General features: G+C 32.7%; 1 protein-coding gene across 2 annotated transcripts in view; it reads right to left on the minus strand.

The window, feature by feature from the left end:
* Positions 1 to 2,232: 2,232 nt before the first annotated feature.
* Positions 2,233 to 20,610, minus strand: part of ERG (ETS transcription factor ERG) — a 292,844-nt gene continuing 274,466 nt past the window's right edge. For both annotated transcript variants that reach the window (XM_043993060.1, XM_043993059.1), the window contains exons 7-10: positions 11,472 to 11,537; positions 10,701 to 10,757; positions 10,155 to 10,202; positions 2,233 to 5,939 (exon numbers count right to left, since the gene is read on the minus strand). In XM_043993060.1, coding sequence (XP_043848995.1) covers positions 5,419 to 5,939; positions 10,155 to 10,202; positions 10,701 to 10,757; positions 11,472 to 11,537 — 692 coding nt within the window. In that variant the 3' untranslated portion in view covers positions 2,233 to 5,418. The remainder of the gene's footprint in view (positions 5,940 to 10,154; positions 10,203 to 10,700; positions 10,758 to 11,471; positions 11,538 to 20,610) is intronic.

The raw sequence follows: 20,610 nt of genomic DNA on the forward strand, positions 1-20,610 counted from the left end.
GAGTTCAAGAGTCCCCAGTGTCTACAGTCTTTTCTATCTATCTTCCTATGTGGATCTGGGCTGGAAAAATGACTCATTATGATTCTTTCTTGGATTTATCCATCAGGCTTTGATCTGGTACAATTTCGACATCAATTTAAATAAGTTTTGAGAAGGAGCTCATTGTACTGCTGCTCTCCCATCTTGGTTCCACCAATACCAAATGATTAATAATTTTGATGATTACTACTTTGTAATGTAGGTTGTTTTGTATTGTCATGTTCTCTTCTTTCATATATTGTTTAATATTTCCCTTGAGAATCTATGCTTTTTTCTTCCAAATTAATTTTTTCTAATTCTAGAAAGTGTCTTTTCAGTAATTCAATTGGCATAACAAGAAATAGCATATTAACTAATTAGTATAATCATTTTTATATTTATATAAACCAATTATGTCATCTACATTTTAATGTTATCTACATTTATGTCAAATTCTAGTACATTCACTTTTTTAAGTGGGGCAATGAGGGTTAAGTGACTTGCACAGGGTCACACAGGTAGTAAGTGCGAATTTGAACTCAGGTCCTCCTGAATCCAGGGCTGGTGCTTTATCCACTGCTCCACCTAGCTGCCCCAGTACATTCATTTTTAAGGTCATCTACATTTATGTCAAATCCTAGTATGTTCCTTTTTAGTTATACCTATTTTCATCTTCTTCGAGATTTGGCTCAATATGAATCTGTTCTTTGTTTGATATCCCTTGTAGATTTGTGGTACTATAAATTTAGAAAGCATACCATGTATACCTTAATTGAAGTCACTGAGAAAAATTTTATACAGGATAGGAAAATTTTATACAGGATAGGTCAGACATATCCCTCAGGGTTAAATGTCAGTTCATTGACTATTACTCTAGGCTCCTGTAATTCAACCAGTTCTTAATCCATTTAAAAGGTGGAAAGCATGAGAGATTGACAAAAGCTTTACTAAAATCCAGATATGCACATTTCCTAAATTTGACTGCAAGTTCCTTAAGTACTAGAGACTATGTTTCTCATACAATGCCTCCAGCTCAGTGCATTACTGATGCCATTGCATATAATATGTACTTAATAAATAAGTTTGAGTTCAAAGAAAAGATAGTATTTGAATGAGTGAATATTTCCTTGACCACTGCCAACTACAGTGTTTTGTGATGAATATTTTTATAGGTTTGTATTTCCCAAGATAATGTAATAGAACCTGTCCCGTCACACCATTTTCATAAAACATCTATGTATTTTTTTCAATATCATCACCTAAAATAGTTATCATATAACATATGTGGTCCTACCACTGATATATAAATGCTAGATCATAACATAAAAGAAAGACTATAACATAAGATTTTCATCCTTTGTAATATAAACTATTTGGTAAGTCTTACTTTGTCAGTTTGCTTTTAAATGTTTTGGACTAGAAGTTTTGAATAGCATTCAAAAAAATTTTTTTGAACTTACAAAGTACATTTGAGTAGTTCAAAGTGCTTAGCCTCTTTCTATGAGTTCTTATGATTTCACTTTAATGGTTCAGATGGCTGGAAAAGCAGATTTTCAAAAACAATACTTTATCATTTTCAGAAGTTGAGACGATTTTACTGGGGATCATTTTTTCTTTCTTACACCAGAACCCTGAGGGTCAGGTCATAGTGGATCTTTAGGGTTTCTTTGAAGTGAAAGAGAAGCTTTCTGAGGTTCTAAGAAAAGAATCATAAGAATAGCTACTATTTAGATATGGTAGAGAAATATGGAATATAGAATCTCTTTTTTTCCAGGGCTACAATTCCAAATCACAAGTAGAAAGAAAAGTTTTAGCATATCATATTTTGTTTTTATACACCCTGATGATTCTCTAATAAAACCATACTATGGCATTTCCACAATTTAAGTGAAAGTTTTATTGACAATAGGACAATGAAACTTTCCCCTAGATATCACCCATTTAGCAGAAGCCAAACTATGTGATTATATTTGATATTTAAGTATTATTTTTTTAGATAAAAAGAAAGCTTCACTATAGCCCACACACTTCAAGATGAGAGATAATAACAAATTGTATAGAGGTGTTCTAGCAGTTTAGAAAAAGATCTGATTATACTCTACCCTTCCAAATCACTCTTTCATAAACTGACACACTTTATCTGTCCTACAATTAGACAAGAAAAAAATTAATGTTCAATGAAATTTTTTAATAAATAGGAATTTGATTAGATGGAGAAATTAAAACACTATTTAAGACAGCAAAAGAGGAATCTTTCAGCAAGATTCTATTTTCCAGGAAACCAACACAAACAAATGCTTCTGGAAAAAAAATCAATATGAAAAAAAAATGTTTAAGGTTCCAGTGGTCATGTAAGACTCTTAAATCAATTGTTGGGGGATTTGAAATGAAAAATAAAACAGTGGGAAAACATTTTGAAATTTGAACATGATATAAATAGGTAAAAATTATTTTAAAGGGTGTTTTATTGAGGACATTCATTATAAAGGTCTTAAAAAATGCTCCTTCATTGCTCATATTTACATCAAACTTTGTAAATAATTTGGATGGGATTAGGTGGGCAGCAAACTTAAAACATTTGTAAAATTGAATTTGATCTTATTTTGTATTTATTGTTTTGCTCATGAAATGGTCTTGAAACAGTAGCATTGAATTACCAGGAGAGTAAAATTTACAATTATATGCAGAATGCAGACACATTTGACTTGATCTTCTAACAGAGTAAGTGATTAACCTTTTCCTGTAGTACAGTTTTCATATCCTTTTCTGCTAGTTTTTTTTTTTAATGATACAGGATCAAGGTACAATGTAGAACAAAATGAAGTTATTTTCAATGTGAATATAATGGTGGAGACTATTTGCAATATGGATGCCAATTTTCTGGAATTCAAGTAATGTGATCCTATATAATTTTTAGGAATTATTGCCAAGACTTCACAGCATAGAGGTCTGACAACTAAGTTTTCCTTATGGAAAAAGACTGCATAAAGCTTATGAATGCTTCTGGAACTACTGGGAAATGATGCAATTGACCTTTGTGTTCAAGATTTGCTCTTCATACCAGTCCAAGTAAGTTACTAGATAACTCAGAGATCTCCCCAGTCTTGCTGCTCAATTCCCTTTCACCTCCTCCCCCCGCCCCCCGACATAACATAAGGACTGACACCTTATGGTAAATATATATGTGAGAACATGGAAAAGGACCAGCAGACACAACTTGGGAATACTCACATTGATGTGTTCATAAGTCCACTGGTATACTGGATCTTGGAAACAATGTCTACTGAGCACAGCTACTAAAAAAATATGAGGTTAGAGATTTCTAAACCCTGAACTCTGGTCCCTAAATTCCTGTGATATAAAAGGAGGTAATATTCAGCTTATTTTAAACAATGAAAATAGCCAAATAACACATTAAGATGTTGCCCCCTACTGTTATAAACTGAGGAATAACAGGGGTTTTTTAGTTAAAATTTTATTTTACAATGAATGATATAATTTCTTTAAGTGCAGCAGGTTTTTCATGGTTCTATCAACACTTTATGATTATATTAAGAACCATGTGGTGATTTGTGATAGAGAATTTAAATTTTTACTTCAAAAAACATTCCTCAGTTTCAGTCTTCTCTTTCCATTCTGTGGATGAGTAAAAATTAGCATGCATGACCAATCCACCAATATAATGTTTGGTACTACTGTTCCAGAGAGGAGACATGAACATGCTAGCAGCATGGAAACAAATAGGAAGAATTTGGTACAGATTCTCACAACTATATGGGATAAACTGATTTTGAGGATTGAACCATGATATAATTTCAGTCAAAAGGGATTTGAGTCCTTTCTATTTATCTTTTACTTTCTTAAGGGACAAAAATGAAGATGAACATTTCTAACCAATTATGATGATGAAGCAAATTGGTGACTAAAAATGCAGACAACTATATAAATAAGAATCATAAATCTAGGCCAAGCTTATTTTATTATATACACTCTGCATTCTAAGTATTAATAACTTCATATTGTAAACATTAAGCATACTGAGTTAAAATTCAAGGCCACAATATTTCTGATTAACCAGCATGTGTGTGTTTATGTGTGTCTCTGTGTCTCTGTGTACGTGCATGTCTGTGTCCGTGTCTATATCTGTGTGTCTGTGTGGTCATCTTTGGTTGGCCGAGATCAACTCGTAGTGTATAAATGCATAAGTTATATAATTAATTATGTAATAAAGAGAAAAAACCCACTGACTTGTATATTTCATTCATACAAACGCACAGCATTTGCGACTCAAAAAGGAAAAGTGATGTCCACTTAACCAAGACATTTATGTGATTTCTGATAATGACAGTCAGCAAGGCTGTCTCTTACCTTATGCCCCAAGATAATGGTGAGGTCCTGACTGTTTCTTCTAAATATCAGATAATTCCAGTTTTTTTTAAAAAAGAAAACTTTAAAAAGTGATGTGCAATTTGAATTCTGAATTTCACACTACTTTTCCTTTTAAGATTAGCAGTGTTCTCTCTGTATACTAGGGATGACATAATACTGATAACACTTTATCTCATATCCTAATAAATCTTTCTCCAAGTTCCAATGTTAACATTTTCAGTTTCTGCTTGGTTAAGCAGTTTCTTTCTCATTCTTTGTTGCCCTCTTCTTCTGCTGCTCACTAATGTCCTGTTGCAGATGCAGGCTCTTGTTCTACAATCATACACTTGTCTTTTATACACATCCTCAGTCCTACTCTTTGGATCATAGAAATCTGAAATGATGAAGAGTCTTCACAGTTTGAAATAGCTGATAGCCCTCCATTTTGATTTGAATCAAAACAGCAAGTGCCATTGTATTCCACACATTGGCTTCCATAATAAACCAGTCTGAATCTGTGTGTAAATATGTGTATAAATTCATATAGAGAGAATTCATATATATATATACATATATACACACTATATATGTATATATACTTCTATTTTAAATACAGGCAGAGTTTAAGAAATGAATTCATATATTGTATGTTAGATCAATATTGTATTATCCTAATATTGTAGTATAGTCCCAGTTAGCACGTGGATACCAAACTTTACACTGAATCTTATAAACTTACTAAAGCAACACTTCTCTTGATCATGATCACTTCTTGCTTCAACTTACATTGTCTTTCATGATTTCCCATATTACATTTAGCTTAATCTTTGCTTTTTAGGTATTAATTTTATTAATTCCTTATCTCTAAGGGACTGTTTTATCTCTTTCTCCACCTCCCACTATCACCCCCAATGTGAAATATAATCAACCTTTTTCATTCCTTTCATTCCACTTTTGATTCATGTTCTCTCTAACAGACTTTATAAAAATCCAGTGGGACATTTTATAATGTAGAGGAATTTCATTTTTCCTTTAGTAGTAAGTCCCCAAATGGGAAGGCATATGGCTGGCTGGAAGCCTGGTATTAGGGTAGATACTTCCAGTTGATGAATTCCAGTATGGGTTAGGGGCAGAGAAGAAACTGGAAGATGTCACAGGCAAAGCAGGAGGATGAGGAGCAACAAAGTTCATCTTCTGAGGATGAGCATGATAGGAGCCCATGTAAGGGAGGTCTGATGGATACTTGTACAAAGAAGATTCAGGAGGATGGGGCTGCAATGCCTGAGCAATTCCATGGAAGTCAAATTTATAAGCATACCGCTTGCCATGAACTTTAGTCATAATATTTTTGTCATAGTAGTAACGTAATGCTCGGCTGAGCTTATCATAGTTCATGTTAGGTTTGCTTTTGCGTTCTCCCCAGCGACGGGCAACTTCATCAGGGTCTGTCATCTTGAATTCTCCATTGGTGCCTTCCCAAGTGATACAGTTGGAATTTGAGCTGTCAGAGAGAAGCTCCAGAAGGAACTGCCAAAGCTGTATTTGTCCACTCCCTGGAGAAGGGGGAAAAATCAATGAGAATAAATGACATTAAAAAAAAAACAACATTCTCCAATTGGCTCTTACTAGTACACATTTTGTTGTTGTTGTTGTTGTTTTGCTTTTGTTTTCTTTGGTGCAGGACAATGAGGGTTAAGTGACTTGCCCAGGGTCACACAGCTAGTAAGTGTCAAGTGTCTGAGGATGGATTTGAACTCAGGTCCTCCTGAATCCAGGGACAGTGTTTTATCCACTGTGCCACCTAGCTGCCCCCACATTGGCTCTTTTTGTTGACATTCATGATGATCTGCTTCATTCAAACCTCTCGTGAAGATGAGAGAACCCCTTGTTCAGTAATGTTTGGACTGTTGACCAAAATTTTGACTAAAATGGAACTTAACATTCTCCCCAAACTCAACATTCTCCTAAACTTTGCGAATTCTGTTGGAAGCACCGTTATTTTTTTAATCTCTCAGATTCCTAATTTTGGCATCATTCTTGTTGCCTCATTCTAACCTTACATAGTCAATCAGCTCTTGAATTTTTCAGCTTCTTATTCCATGATATATCTCATATCTGATCTTGTCTCTCTACTTAGATAGGAACCAGGTTAGTTCAGGCTCTCATCACCGCCTTATTAGACTATTGCAGTATCTTTTTATCTCAAGCCTCTTCATACTCTAGTCAATCATTCGTAGAGCTGACAACCTGAAGTGTAGATCTAACCATGTCATTCCTCTACTGAAAAAATTACAGTGTCTCCCTTTAGCCTCGAGGATTAAATATAAATTGTTCTGTCTAGCTTTGCAGCTTGTTCCCAATCAATCTTTCTAGCTTCATTGTATATTACTCCCTATCCAGTACTTAGGAATCCAGCCAAACTGCCCCTCTTTATGTTTTCACATACAACATTCCATCTCTTGTCTATGTGCCCTGTACTCTACATTTCACTATTCATGAAAAGTACTTTGAATCACATAATGTATCTCTTCCTTCCATATAGGCTCAAGTACAATCTTCTACATGATATCTTTCCTAATCCTCTTTAACTGCCAGTGCTTTCCTTCCCTAACTAGCTAATTAGTGTTTTCTCTTTTTGGTATTCTGTATATACTTACATATTTACTTGTTATTTTGTTTCATTCTTTGTAATATTTCTATTCTCATATTGAGCACCAAGATTGGAGCATAGAAAGCATTTAACAAATGCATAATTGATTGGAAGTGCACAAGTTTTCACAGGTTTCCCTGAAATCATCCTCTTCATCAATTCTTATTGAACAATAGTATTCCATCACATTCATATGTCATACATTTTTTAGTCGTTCTCCAATTGATGGACAATCCTTCAATTTCTAATTCTTTACCACACAAAAAAAGAACTGTTATAAACATTTTTGTACAATGGGACCTGTGCCTCTTTCTTTGATCTCTTTGAGATATAGCACTAGTTTCAGTATCGTTAGTTCAAAGTATATACACAATTTAACTTCCTTATAAGCTTAGTTTTAAATTGCTTTCCACAATGGTTGGACTGGTTCACATCTCCATAATAAAGCACCAAAATACTCATTTTCCCATATCCAATTCATCATTTGTCATGTTCCTTTTTTGTCATCTTTGCCAATTTGATGGGTATGAGGTGGTACTCCTCAATTGTTTTAATTTGCCTTTTTCTAATTATTAGTGATTTAGGGAATTTTCATATAACTATTGATAACTTGGACTTCCTCTAAAAACTGCCTATTCATTCCTTTTGATGAGCCATCATTTGGGAAACAAAGCTTATTCTTGTAATTTGATTCAGATCCCAATATATTTAAAAATTAAATCTTTATCAAAGAGCTTGCTACAAAGATTTTCCCATTTCCTTCTTTTCTTCTAATTTTAGCTGCATTGATTTTGTTTCTGTAAAAACTTTTGAATTTGATATAATAAAAATTCTATCTATTTACTTCACATTAACCTATCTCTTGTTTGGTCATAGATTCTGCCCCTATCCATGGATCTGACAAGTAATTTGTTCCCTGTTCTACTAATCTGCTTATGATATCATTCTTTATATCTAAATCATGTGCCTATTTTGAACTTATCTTGGTATATTCTGTGAAATCTTGGTCTGTGTCTAGTTTCCACTAAACTACTTCCCAGTTTTCCCAAAAGTTTTTGTCAAATAGGGAGTTCTTACTTTAATGGTTGGAATCTTTGGATTTATCAAACACTAGGATACTGTGTTTATTTGCTTCTGTACATTTTATTCCTAACCTGTTCTGTGGATCAATCTCTTTATTTCTGCTACTCTATTTCTTATCTCTTCTATTTCTTCTCTCTATTTCAACATCTATTTCTTAGGTAACGAATTGTTTTGATGACTATTCAATTCAAATTATAGGTCTGTAATATAGTTTGATATTTGATAATTTTATTGATTCACTTGATATTTTGATCTTTTATTCCTCCAGATGAAATTTCTTATTATTTTTTATAATTACATAAAGCAACTTTTTGTTACTTTCATTGTTATGGCACTGAATGATGTAGTATAGTCATTTTTATTATGGTGGCTTGGTATGCCCATGAGCAATTCACATTTCTCCAAAAATTTAGATCACATTATTTGTATGAAGACTGCTTTGTAATTGTTTTCATATAGTTTCTCTGTGTGTCTTGGCAGGTAGAGCACAAATATTTGATACTGTTTGAATTATTTTAAATGGAATTTCTCTTTCTTCTGCTAGGTTTTGTTAATAATAAACAGAAATGCTGATGATTTGTGTGTTTATTTTCTACTCTGAAATTTTGTTGCAGGTATTGTTTCAATTAATTTTGGATGATTCTTTTGGGTTCTACAAGTAACACTTCATGGCATTTGCAAAAGTTGAATGTTTCCTCTCCTTGTTTTTATTGTTATTCTTTCAATTTATTTTTCTTATCTTATTGTTATAACAAAATAAGGGGTAGCTGTGTAGCAAAGTGGATTAGAGTGTTAGGCCTGGAGTCAGGAAGGCTCATCTTCCTGAGTTCAAATCTGGCCTCAGATGGTTACTATATGTGGAACCCCTGACAAGTCACTTAACCCCATTTGCCTCAGGTTCCTCATCTTTTTTTTTTTTTTTGGTAAGGCAATTGGGGTTAAGTGACTTCCCTAGGGTCACACAGCTAGTAAATGTCAAGTGTCTGAGGCTGGATTTGAACTCAGGTCCTCCTTAATCCAGGGCCAGTGCTTTATCTACTGTGCCACCTAGCTGCCCCAGTTTCCTCATCTTTAAAATGATCTGGAGGGGGACTGCTAGGTAGCATAGTGGATAAAGCACCAGTCCTGGATTCAGGAGGACCTGAGTTCAAATCCGGCCTCAGACACTTGACACTAACTGTGTGACCCTGGGCAAGTCACTTAACCCTCATCCCGCCCCCCCCCCAAAAAAAAAACAACATAAAATGAGCTGGAGAAGGAAATGGCAAACCACTCCAGCATCTTTGCTAAAAAAAATGTACTCATGAAGTGTTGCACATGATCAAAAAAGACTCAATAACAATAATGGCTGTAAGATTGACTTTTCAGTCTATCTATCTATCTATCTATCTATCTATCTATCTATCTATCTATCTATCTATCTATCTATCTAACACATACATACATAAATAAATGGAAACTGTTTAACATTTTTTATTCTCTTAAGATTTCTCTTCATTCTTACAGAAATGACAGATTTTCTATTTGGCTCTAGTCTTTTCATCAGTAATACTTGAAAGTCTTTTATGTCATGCCCAGATAAAGTGAAGAGTGTTAAAGAGGAGGGCAACCAGGAGAGGAGTGAACCTTCAGTTCCTGCCAAATGAGGATTGGTAGAAAAAGCACGTATGATTAATCTGGGAAAAGAAAATCCAGGAGTGACGATGGCTGCTTTTTTTAAAGAACTGTCCTATGGATGACCAATTAGACTGGTTTCATTTGGTGCCAGGGGCTGAACCCAAATAGGTGAAAATTTCAAAGAGGCAGATTTGGGCACAATGTCTAGAAAAGCTTCCTTAAGAATTTGAACTTCCAAAAGTGCTATGGGTTGCCTCAAGATAAGGTATTTCCCCCCTCCTTGGAGTTCTTCAAACAAAGGCTGGACAACCACTTGTTGAGAATGTTATATATGGGTATTTGTCTGCTTCTGATGTCCCTTCTAACACATAAATTTTGATTCTTGTACTGAGAGACAAAAATAGCACCAGCACCTTACCGGGATTTGCAAGACGGCTACTTGTTGGTCCAAGAATCTGATATGGATCTATGTCAAAAATAAAAAGAAGAAAACAAATGATATGACATAAACATGACTTTTTAATAAATAGCTCAATTCAATTAGTAAACAATTATTAGGTGTCCACTGGCTGCAGAGCACTATGTTAGGTAATAGGGAAGGTACAAAGATAAATGTCATGCTTCATTGTCAAGTCATTAAACCATGATGCCTCTTGAAGTTTTATAGCAATTCTAGAAATTGGGGATTTGGCAATTGTTATTTTCCTTTTTAAAATTTGTTTCTGGTAACTTGGAATTGCATTGTAAAACTTTGGTGTAGTTAGAGGATTAAACTATTCATAAACTGTTTAAGACTGGATTACTTGAAGGAATCTTGGATGTTTTCCTAGCAACTTATTGCTTGTTCTATGTATCTAAAACATTTATTTAATTCACAACACAAAAGACTGCAGTTTAGTAGTTCTCCCATGAAGTTGCTTTTTTTTTTTTCAAAAATACCCAGGTGATATCTTCTAACACATACCTAATTGGGGACGCTGGTCTTCAGTTTTGGGAACAGTTGAAGAAGATGGCTGAGTAACTGGAGGAAAAAAAAGATAATTACCTATATTTTATGACTAAGAACCACATGCAGACTTTCTTATGATAAATAGCTCCATTAAAATCAAGTGATCAAAACCACAGTTGTGAATATTAAGGAATTAAATTATTGTCATATGTCACCAAAGAAAGTAGAAATCAATATAGGAATAAATCTATGAAGAAGATTTTCTTTATTGCCACTTGCCACCCTTGGAAATCCCTGCCTTGAAATTTTCCTCTACACTTTTATGACTCCTTCTCATTTTGTAAGGAACCTCAGTCATTCGATGCCTTTCTCTTGCCTTGACTTTCTTCAGGCTCCACTGGTGTCTCCTAGCCTCCCACATTGTACCCAAGTGTGTCCCTTCCCAATTCCTTTCTTTCACCTCTCTATGTGGTATTTTACCCTATTAAAATATAATCTCTGTTAGGGTAAAGACTATCTTGCTGGCTTTTAATTGTGTCCCCAGTGCTTAGCAGAGTTTGTGACATGTAATAAAATTTTATCTATCCATCTACAGTCATATTAAAATATAGAAATTTTAGAAAGCAGTAGAGAGGAAATTAGGGAGGACATTTTATAGAGTGGGCATTTTATAGAGAGGGAATTTTAAAACATGAATGGACTTAGAAAACCTCCAGTTATTTAAATGATGATATGGACCTAAAGCATAAAGATTCAAATCCATGTGAGAGGGGGAAAAATCCCTACCTTTTGATTGTGTAGGGTGACTATGACTTGTCCAGGTTGATCTCCTAGCTGCTTCATATGGTAAATCTATAAAGACCAAGAAGTTATCACCAATATTAACAATGTAGACATTTTAAAAAATATGTACTATGGTTTTAATTTGTGCTCATTCAAACAAATATCATATACGAAAATGTAATTTGTAGATATCATATTTCATTCATTGTTGAGCTTTATTTATGAGATAAAAAATACATAGAATCTTATTGATGGTTGTAGAATTTAAGAATAATAATTCTGGTGTTTTCCCTCAATTCATTAAAAAATATGTATTCTATTGAAAACTTCTGTGTTCATAACAGTTATTTCTAGAAAGAAATACTCCCATCCTCACCTCAGTTGACCCCTCCCTTTTAATAAAGAAAAATAATTAAGCAAAAATGTAAAATACAGTAATCACATCTGTATTCTGTTATGTTCTAGAAGCCCTAATAATTCTCTAAATCTTTAACATGAAAATGAAGGTATGTTTCATTATCTGTTTAACAGGACATTCAATGGCTTTTAAATTATCTCAAGTTTGGCTTCCTTTTATTTATCTTTTCATTTGTTATAGTCAATTGGTCAACAAGTATTTATTACTTACCTACTTTGGGTCAGACATTGTGTTAAGTGTTGGAGGTACGAAGAAATATAAAAGTTAGTCTGTGCTCTCCAAGAGCATACATTCTAATGGTGGTACAAAAAGAATCATTCATACACACACATACATACACATATATGTCTATATATGTGTATATATGGTTACACATATGATTATGTGTATAAAATACATATAAGTAGAAAATAATCAAGAGAGAAAAGCATAAACATTAAGGCTGTCAGGAAAGGCTTCTTAAATAGAATGTGAGATTTTTAGCCAAGACTTGAAGGAATTCCAAAAATTCAAGTTTTGGGGACAGCAAGTAAAAATATTCTGAGTCAGGGGATGCAGTATTTTGTGTAAGGAAGAGTAAGTAGACTAACACCATTGTACTACAGAATACACATGTACATGGGGAGGGTAGGGGTTACAGATTATGAAGGATTTTGAACACCATGCAGAGGGCTTTATATTTGATCCTGGAGGTGATAGGGAATCACGAAAGTTTTGAATAGAGGAGTGAAATGGTCAGACCTGCACTTTAAGAAGATTATTTTGGCACCTAAATGGAGGATGGACTGGAGTGGACAAAGACTTGTGGCAAGAAGGTCCACCAACAAGGTATCACAATAGTCCAAGCATATGATGACTTGGGCCTGTAAAACAGTGGTGACAGTGTCAAAAGAGAGAAGGGGGTGTATATAAGAGATGTTACAAAGCTCAAATCAACAATACTTGGCACCTGAATGGATGAGGGGAGTGTGAGAACATGGAATAGAGAACAATGCCTTGGTTATGAACTTGGGGGACTGGGTAGGATGGTGGTGTTCATGCTATTAAAATAGGGAACTTAGAAGAGGGGAAGATCTGGGGAGGAACAATTTCTGCTTTGGACATGTTAAGTTTAATCTGTTTATAGGATATCCAGTTTGAGATTTCAATAAGCATTTGGAGATTGAGACTGAAGGTCTGGTGAGAGTCTGGGGCTGGCCAAATAAATCTGAGAATCATATGCATAGATAGTTGAAACCATGGAAGCTTATGATACCACCAGGTGAAATAATATAAAAGGAAAAGAGATCATAGGACAGAGTCTTTTTGGTATATCTACAGTTAATGTTCATGACCCAGATTAAGGGCCAGTGGATAAGAGGACAACCAGGGGAAAGCAATGTCATGAAAACCTAGGAGAAGAAGGTAATCAATAGAATTTTAGAAAGGTTAGATATGATAAAACTTTGGAGAATATTGAATGGGAATAGAAAAGAGTATATTCTTTTCTCAGGTGTATGGCATCTTCACAGAAACAACATGATCTAGGGAAAAACTTCTTAAACTGTAGATCATGATCTCATATGGGGTCACATAACTGAATGTGGAGGTGGTGAAAAATTTGGTAACAGTAAAAGGTTATGCATACCTATTTTATATACATACATATCCAGTGCCATATGAAAATTTCTCAGGCTGAAAAGTGAGTGGAAAAAATGAAGAATCCCTGTTTTGGGTCATAAAACCTCACAAACAAATACAGAAGGCATAAATGTTAAATGTATCCTTTTCAGACTATAATGCAAAAAAATTACATTGAATAAAGGGGTAGGGAAATATAAAAATATTAATTGGAAACTAAATAATGTAATCCTAAAGAGTGAGTGGGTGAAAGAAGAAATCATGAAAACAACAGATAATTTCACTAAAGAAAATAACACAGACACACACACAAAGAAAATAACAACTATGAGACAACATACCAAAATTTATGGGTTTAGCCAAAGCAATATTTAAGGGAAAAATGTATATCTCTAAACGCATACATCAATAAAAGAGAGAAAGACCATGTCAACAAATTTTGCAAGCAAACAAAAATAATAGAAAAAGAACAAATAAAAATGCTCAGTTAAACATCAAATTGAAAATCCTGAAAATCATAGGTGATATTAACAAAATTGAAAGAAAACCACTGAAATGATAAATAAAACTAGGAACTGATTTTATGGGGGAAAAACAAAATTGATAAATCATTGGTTAATTTCATTAAAAAATAAAGAAGAAAACCAAATTAAAAGTATCAAAAATGAAGACATAATTAAAGTAATGTTAGGAGCTATTTTGCCCAATTATATGCCAATGAAACTGATAATCTAAGTGAAATTAATGAATATTTTTAAAAATATAAACTGCCTGGATTAACAAAAGAGGAAACAGGACATTTAAATAACTTTATCTTAGAAAAGGAAATTGAAGAAGTAAAAAATGAGCTCCCTAAGAAAAAAATTCCCAGGATGAGATGGATTCACAAGTGATTTTTACCAAACACTGAGAGAACAATAAATCCCAATACTATATAAACTATTTGGGAAAATGGACAAAGAAAGAGTTCTACAAAATTCCTTTTATGGCCCAAATATGGTGCTGATCTCTAAATGAGGAAGAGTAAAAACCAGTGAAGGAAAACTATAGAATGACTTCTCTAATAAATATTGATGCAAAAAGTTTTAATAAAATACTAGCAAGGAGATTACAGCAGCATATCACAAAGATCACTATCACCGGGTGGGATTTATATTAGAAATGTAGGAATGGTTCAGTATCAGGAAAATCTACATAATTAGCTGTATCAATAACAAAACCAACACATATCATATAATTATCTCAGTAGTTGCAGAAAATGCTTTTGACAAAATACAAACCCATTCTATTAAAAATGCTACAAAGCTTCAGAATCAGTGGAGCTTTGCTTACAATGATAAGTAGTATCTACCTAAAAGCATCAGCAAGCATTTTCTGTAATGGGGATAAACCAGATAGCCATTATCACCATTATTATCCGATATTGTACTAGAAATGCTACCTTTAGCAATAAGAGAAGAAAAAGAACTTGAAGGAATTAGAAGAGACAATGAGAAAACAAAACTATCACCCTTAGTAGGTGATATGGTGGTATGCTTAGAGAATCTAAGAGAATCAACTAAATAGCTATTTGAAATAATGAAGGACTTTACCAAAGCTTCAGGATACAAAATAAACTTCCATGAGTCATCAGCATTTCTATATGTTACCAACAAAGTCCAGTAGCAAGATATAGAAAGCGGAATTCCATTTAGAAAATTTAAAATGCTTGGGAGTCTACCTGCCAAGACACACCCAAGAACAATATGAACACAATTACAAAACACTTTTCATATAAAGTCAGATGTAAACAATTTGAAAAATATTAGTTGCTCATGAGTAAGCCAAACCAATATAAGAAAATTGACATTTTATTCAAATTAATTTACTTATTCAGTACCATACCAATAAAACTACCAAAAATTATTTTATAAACTTCAAAAAATCATAAGAAAATTCATCCAGAACAACAAAAGGTTAAGAATATGAAGAAATTGATGGGAAAAAAAATGTGAAGGAAGGTAGCCTTACTTTACCAGATCTCAAACTGTATTATAAAGTGGTAATTATTGAAACAATTTGATACTGGCTAAGAAATAGAATTGTGGATCAGTGGAATAGATTAGGTAAACAATACACAGGAGTAAATGACAAGAGTAATTTAAAGCATGATAAACCAAATATCCAAACTTTTGAGACAAAAACTCCTTGTTTGAAAACAACTTTTGGGAAAGCTGGAAAACAGTGTGGTAGGAACTAGGTATAAACCAACATCTCACAGAACATACCAAGATAAAGTCAAAATGGGTACATGATTTAGACATAAGGGTGATACTATAAGCATATTAAAAGAGCATGGAATTGTTTACCTGTCAGATCTATGGATAAGGAAAGAATTTAGGACCAAAAAAGAGATTTTGAAAAAAGATAACTTTCATTCTATTAAATCAAAAAGGGTTTGTATAAATACAACCAATGTAACCAAAGTTAGAAGGAATGCAGAAAACTGGGAGAAAATTTACAGCAATATCACGGATAAAGGCCTTATTTTGCAAATAAATAGAGAACTGAATCAAATTTATAAAAATGCAAGTCATTCCCCAATTCATAAATAATTAAAGGATGTGAATAAGTAGTTTTCAGATGAAGAAATAAAAGCTACCTATAGTCATATTAAAATGCTCTAAATTACTATTGATTAGAGAAATGCAAATTACAACAACTATGAAGTACCACCTATACCTATCAGATTGGCTAATATGACAGAAAACTATGACACATATTTGAGGGTATTGGGAAAGCAGGGATACTAATGCATTCTTGGAGCAGTTTTGAACTGATCCAACCATTTTGGAAAGCAATTTGGAACAATGTCTGAAGGATCACAAAACTGTGCATACTCTTTGATTCAGCAATACCATCACTAGGTCTGTATTCCAAAGAGCTTTTTTAAAGGGAAAATAACCTATTTGTACAAAAATATTTACAGCAACTCTTTTTTGTCATGGCTAAAAGATTGGTAAACTGAGGGGACGCCCATCGATTGGGGAATTGTTGACAAGTTGTCATATATGATTGTGATGGAATACTATTGTACTATAAAAATTACTATAATAAATGAGCAAGTTGTGGTTTGTAATGGAATGTTATTGTCACATAAGAAATAATGAATAGGATGATTTCAGAAAAACCTAGAAAGACTTACATGAACTCATACAAAATGAAGTGACCAGAAACAGTAATATTGTATGTTGAAGAATTGTAAATGGCTTAGCTTTTCTCAGCAATACAATGATTCAAGAAAATCCCAAAAGACTCATGATGAAAAATGTTATCTGTTTCCACAAAAAGAACTAATGACATCTGAATTCAAATTGAAGCATAATGTTTTCCCATTTTCTTTATTTTTCTTGGGATTTTTTTTTGCAACATGGCTAACATGGAATTATGGTTTGCATAATTTCACAACTATAATTGATATCACATTTCTTGTCCTCATAATGGGAGTCGAAAGGAGAAAAAATTCAGAACCTAAATTAAAAAAATAAATGTTAAAAATGAATAAATAATAAATTTTAAAAATAGAATTCTCCCTCTATCTAAAGTTGTGAAAGTTACTTTTTCTTGTCTTCTATTTTTTAAAATAATGCAATTTCTTATATCATTGTCATTTTTCCATTTTGAAATTATTGTGTTATATATATATATATATATATTGGTTTCAATTTTCACCACACTTATTTCTATCAGTTGTTATAAAAAGTGAGGCCTTTCCCCAGTAATTTATGTTAATTGGCTTATGAAACACTTGTCTATTGCTTTCATTCCTTGTTTTTCTAGTGTGTCTCATTGCTCATCTCCTTTGATTTTTTTCTCTCTCCTTTGATTTTTTTAAAATGAGTACCAAATATTTTAGATAACTATTGCTTTATAACATAGTGTGATGTCTGGTAATGTGAAGCCCTCTTTATGCAAATTTTCCTCCATTTTTTTTTGAGATTACTATAGAACTTAAGTTTTTTCCAAATAAATCATATTATTGTTTGGTTTGGTTCTGTTTTAAAAAAGAACAAAACTTTAAGTTAATTTGAGTGGTATAATATTAAATGTTTAAATTAATATAGATGGCATAATTAGAATTAATATCAAAGAATGCTTTTTAATAGTCTTTTGACCATTCTAGGATCTGTCATTAAATAACAATTAATAGACCAATTCTCTCCAAATCATGGCTGTGTGTATAAATTATGGGTTCTGGAAAACTAAAAACAATGTGAAGTTCACTCCTCAATTATTTTAATTTATTTAGTCTATTCCATACAAAGTACTACTACAACTGTGGTTTCCTGAAACCTTACATTTAAACTCTTAGGTTTCACTTAGGAGTGGAATACTGAAGCATGGCAGCTTCAAGATATCCAAGAAACTATCTTAATCCTTTACAAAGTGTCAGTGCTCCTTCCATTCTGATCTGCTGCTTTCTATATCAGAATTCCTTTCTGTCTACCTCTTTCCAAAACTGAAAGCAAAGGCCCTGAACTCTTACTGCTCACATTGTTATAGTTGTTCATAGACTTTTCCCCAGAGTCTTAGTGCTCAATTGCATTCTCTTAATCCATAAAGTTCTATTCCACCAGGAAAACTTCAATGTCTATTATGCATTAGAAGTTGCATCCATTTATTTTAATACTTCATTGGAGACTATCTAAAAAAGCTAATGTCAAAATCTACTATATTTATTAGCTTCACCTTTGTAGAATTTTATTACATTTGATTGAAAGAATAATTAAATAGCAAAAATACTGCTAACTTTAAAGGACTTAATAACTGTGACCAATGCAATGACCAATGTATGTTTACAGAGAGTAGATGATGAAAAATTCAATCTATCTCCTGACAGAGAGTTGATTAACTATATGTAATGAGGAACAATTTTTAAAACATCATTATCTTGGAATTAATTTTGCCTGACTATGCATTTAGTTACAATTTTTTTCTTTTTTTCAGGTGTAGGGGTGTAAGAAGGAGAAAAAATGATTGCTTGTTGAAAAAAATTATCAAAATACGGCAAATTTTGAAATATGACAAAAATGCATGAAGGATAACTTTCAAAAAAGAGAAAGTGCAATCAAATGTCTGAAATTCCTGGTTTTGAGGAAACCTTATATAGAAAAGTTCAAAGAATGACAATATAATTAAATTAGGCCATATATATATTTTTAAATTTTATTATATTTTGTTTTAACAAAGCAGACACTTCATTGCAAATATATAGGCTTCCCTATCTCCCACCCCACCCCATTACAAATCTCACTTATTCAAAATGTAGCATTGTCTGCAATGGAAAAATTAAAATTTTAACAATACAAAAAAATTAAAAGCAGGATGCCCCTAAACTTTATTATTTGATATAGTTTTAGAAATCATAGCAATAGAAATAAGAAAAGAAAGAAGAATTAAAGCTATATTATTGGCAAAGAGGAGACAAAATTATTATTATTTGCACTTCATTAAGCCACTCACATGCAAATAATAACTCTCTAGTTATTTTTACATATGATGGTTTTTTATTGTTTTGTTTGTTTGGTTGGTGTTTTTGCTTTAAATGATTCCCTTTTGAAATACAAATCTCTGGATCAAAAGGTATGGCTTGCTTAATAACTTTTCTTGTATAATTCCCAGTCATTTTCAAGAAAATTTTAATAAGTTAACAGCACTCCCAGTAGTGAATTCCTACTGAGAATATCCTAGTTTACCTTTTAATTGTATCAAAACTGCAGGATACAAAATAAACTTCCATAAGTCAGCAGCATTTCTATATATTACTACAAAGTCCAGCAGCAAGAGATGGAAACAGAAATTCCATTTAAAATCATCACAAATAATATAAAATACTTGGAAGTCTATCTGTCAAGGGAAACCCAGGAACTATATAAACACAATTGCAAAACACTTTTCACAGAATAAAGTCAGACGTAAACAATTAGAAAAATATCAATTGCTCATGGGTAGGCTGAGCCAGTATAATAAAAGTGACAAATCTGCTTAAATCAATTTACTTGTTCAGTGCCATATCAATCAAACTACCAAAAAATTACTCTATAAAGCTATAAAAAATCATAAAATTCATATGGAACAACAAAAGGTCAAGAATATTGGGAAAATTAATGAAAAATCCAAAGGTATGGCCTAGCCATACCAGATATTGAACTACATTGTAAAGTGGTAATCATCAGATCTATCTATTATGGCCTAAGAAATAGTAGTGGATCAGCGAAATAGATTAGGTATATGATACATTGTAGTAAATGACCATAGCAACCTATTATTTGATAAATTCAATGACCCCAGCTTCTGGGATAAGAACTCACTATTTGACAAAAACAGCTGGGAAACTGGAAAACAGTGTGGCAGAAACTAGGTATAGACCAACATCTTACACTATATATATAAGATCAAAATCGGTACAGGATTTAAATATAAAGTGTGATAATGAGAATAAGAAATAGTTTACCTGTCAAATCCATGAAGAAGGGAGAACTTATGACCAAACAAGACATAGAGAATATTACAAAATGTAAAATAGGTAATTTTTTAATTAAAAAGGTTTTACACAAACAAAACCAATTCAACTAAGAAATTGGAAATAATCTTTATAGCAAGGTTCTCTGAGAAAGTCTTCATGTCTCAAATATATAGAGAATTGAATAAAATTTATAAGAATACAAGTCATTTCTCAAATGATAAATGGTTAAATGATATGAACAGGCAGTTTTCAGAGGAAGAAATCAAAGCTATCTATAGTCACATGAAGAAATGTCGTAAATCTCTGATTAGAAAAATTAAAATTAAAACAACTCTGAGATGACAGCTCACATCTATCAGAAAATGAAAATGATAAATGTTAGAGGGGATGTTGAAAAACTGGGACACTAATGCAATGTTAGTGGAATTGTGATTTCATCCAGCCATTCTGGAGAACAATTTGGAACTGTTGCTAAAAGGCAATCAAATTGTGCATATCTTTTGATCCAGCAATACAGATACTCAGTCTGTGTCCCAAAGAGATCATTTAAAAAGGAAAAGGACCTACATATGTGTAGTAGCTCTTTTCGTTGTGACAAA

The sequence above is a fragment of the Dromiciops gliroides genome, chromosome 3 (assembly GCF_019393635.1).
Source record: "Dromiciops gliroides isolate mDroGli1 chromosome 3, mDroGli1.pri, whole genome shotgun sequence".
In the NCBI taxonomy this organism is placed as follows: Eukaryota; Metazoa; Chordata; class Mammalia; order Microbiotheria; family Microbiotheriidae; genus Dromiciops; species Dromiciops gliroides.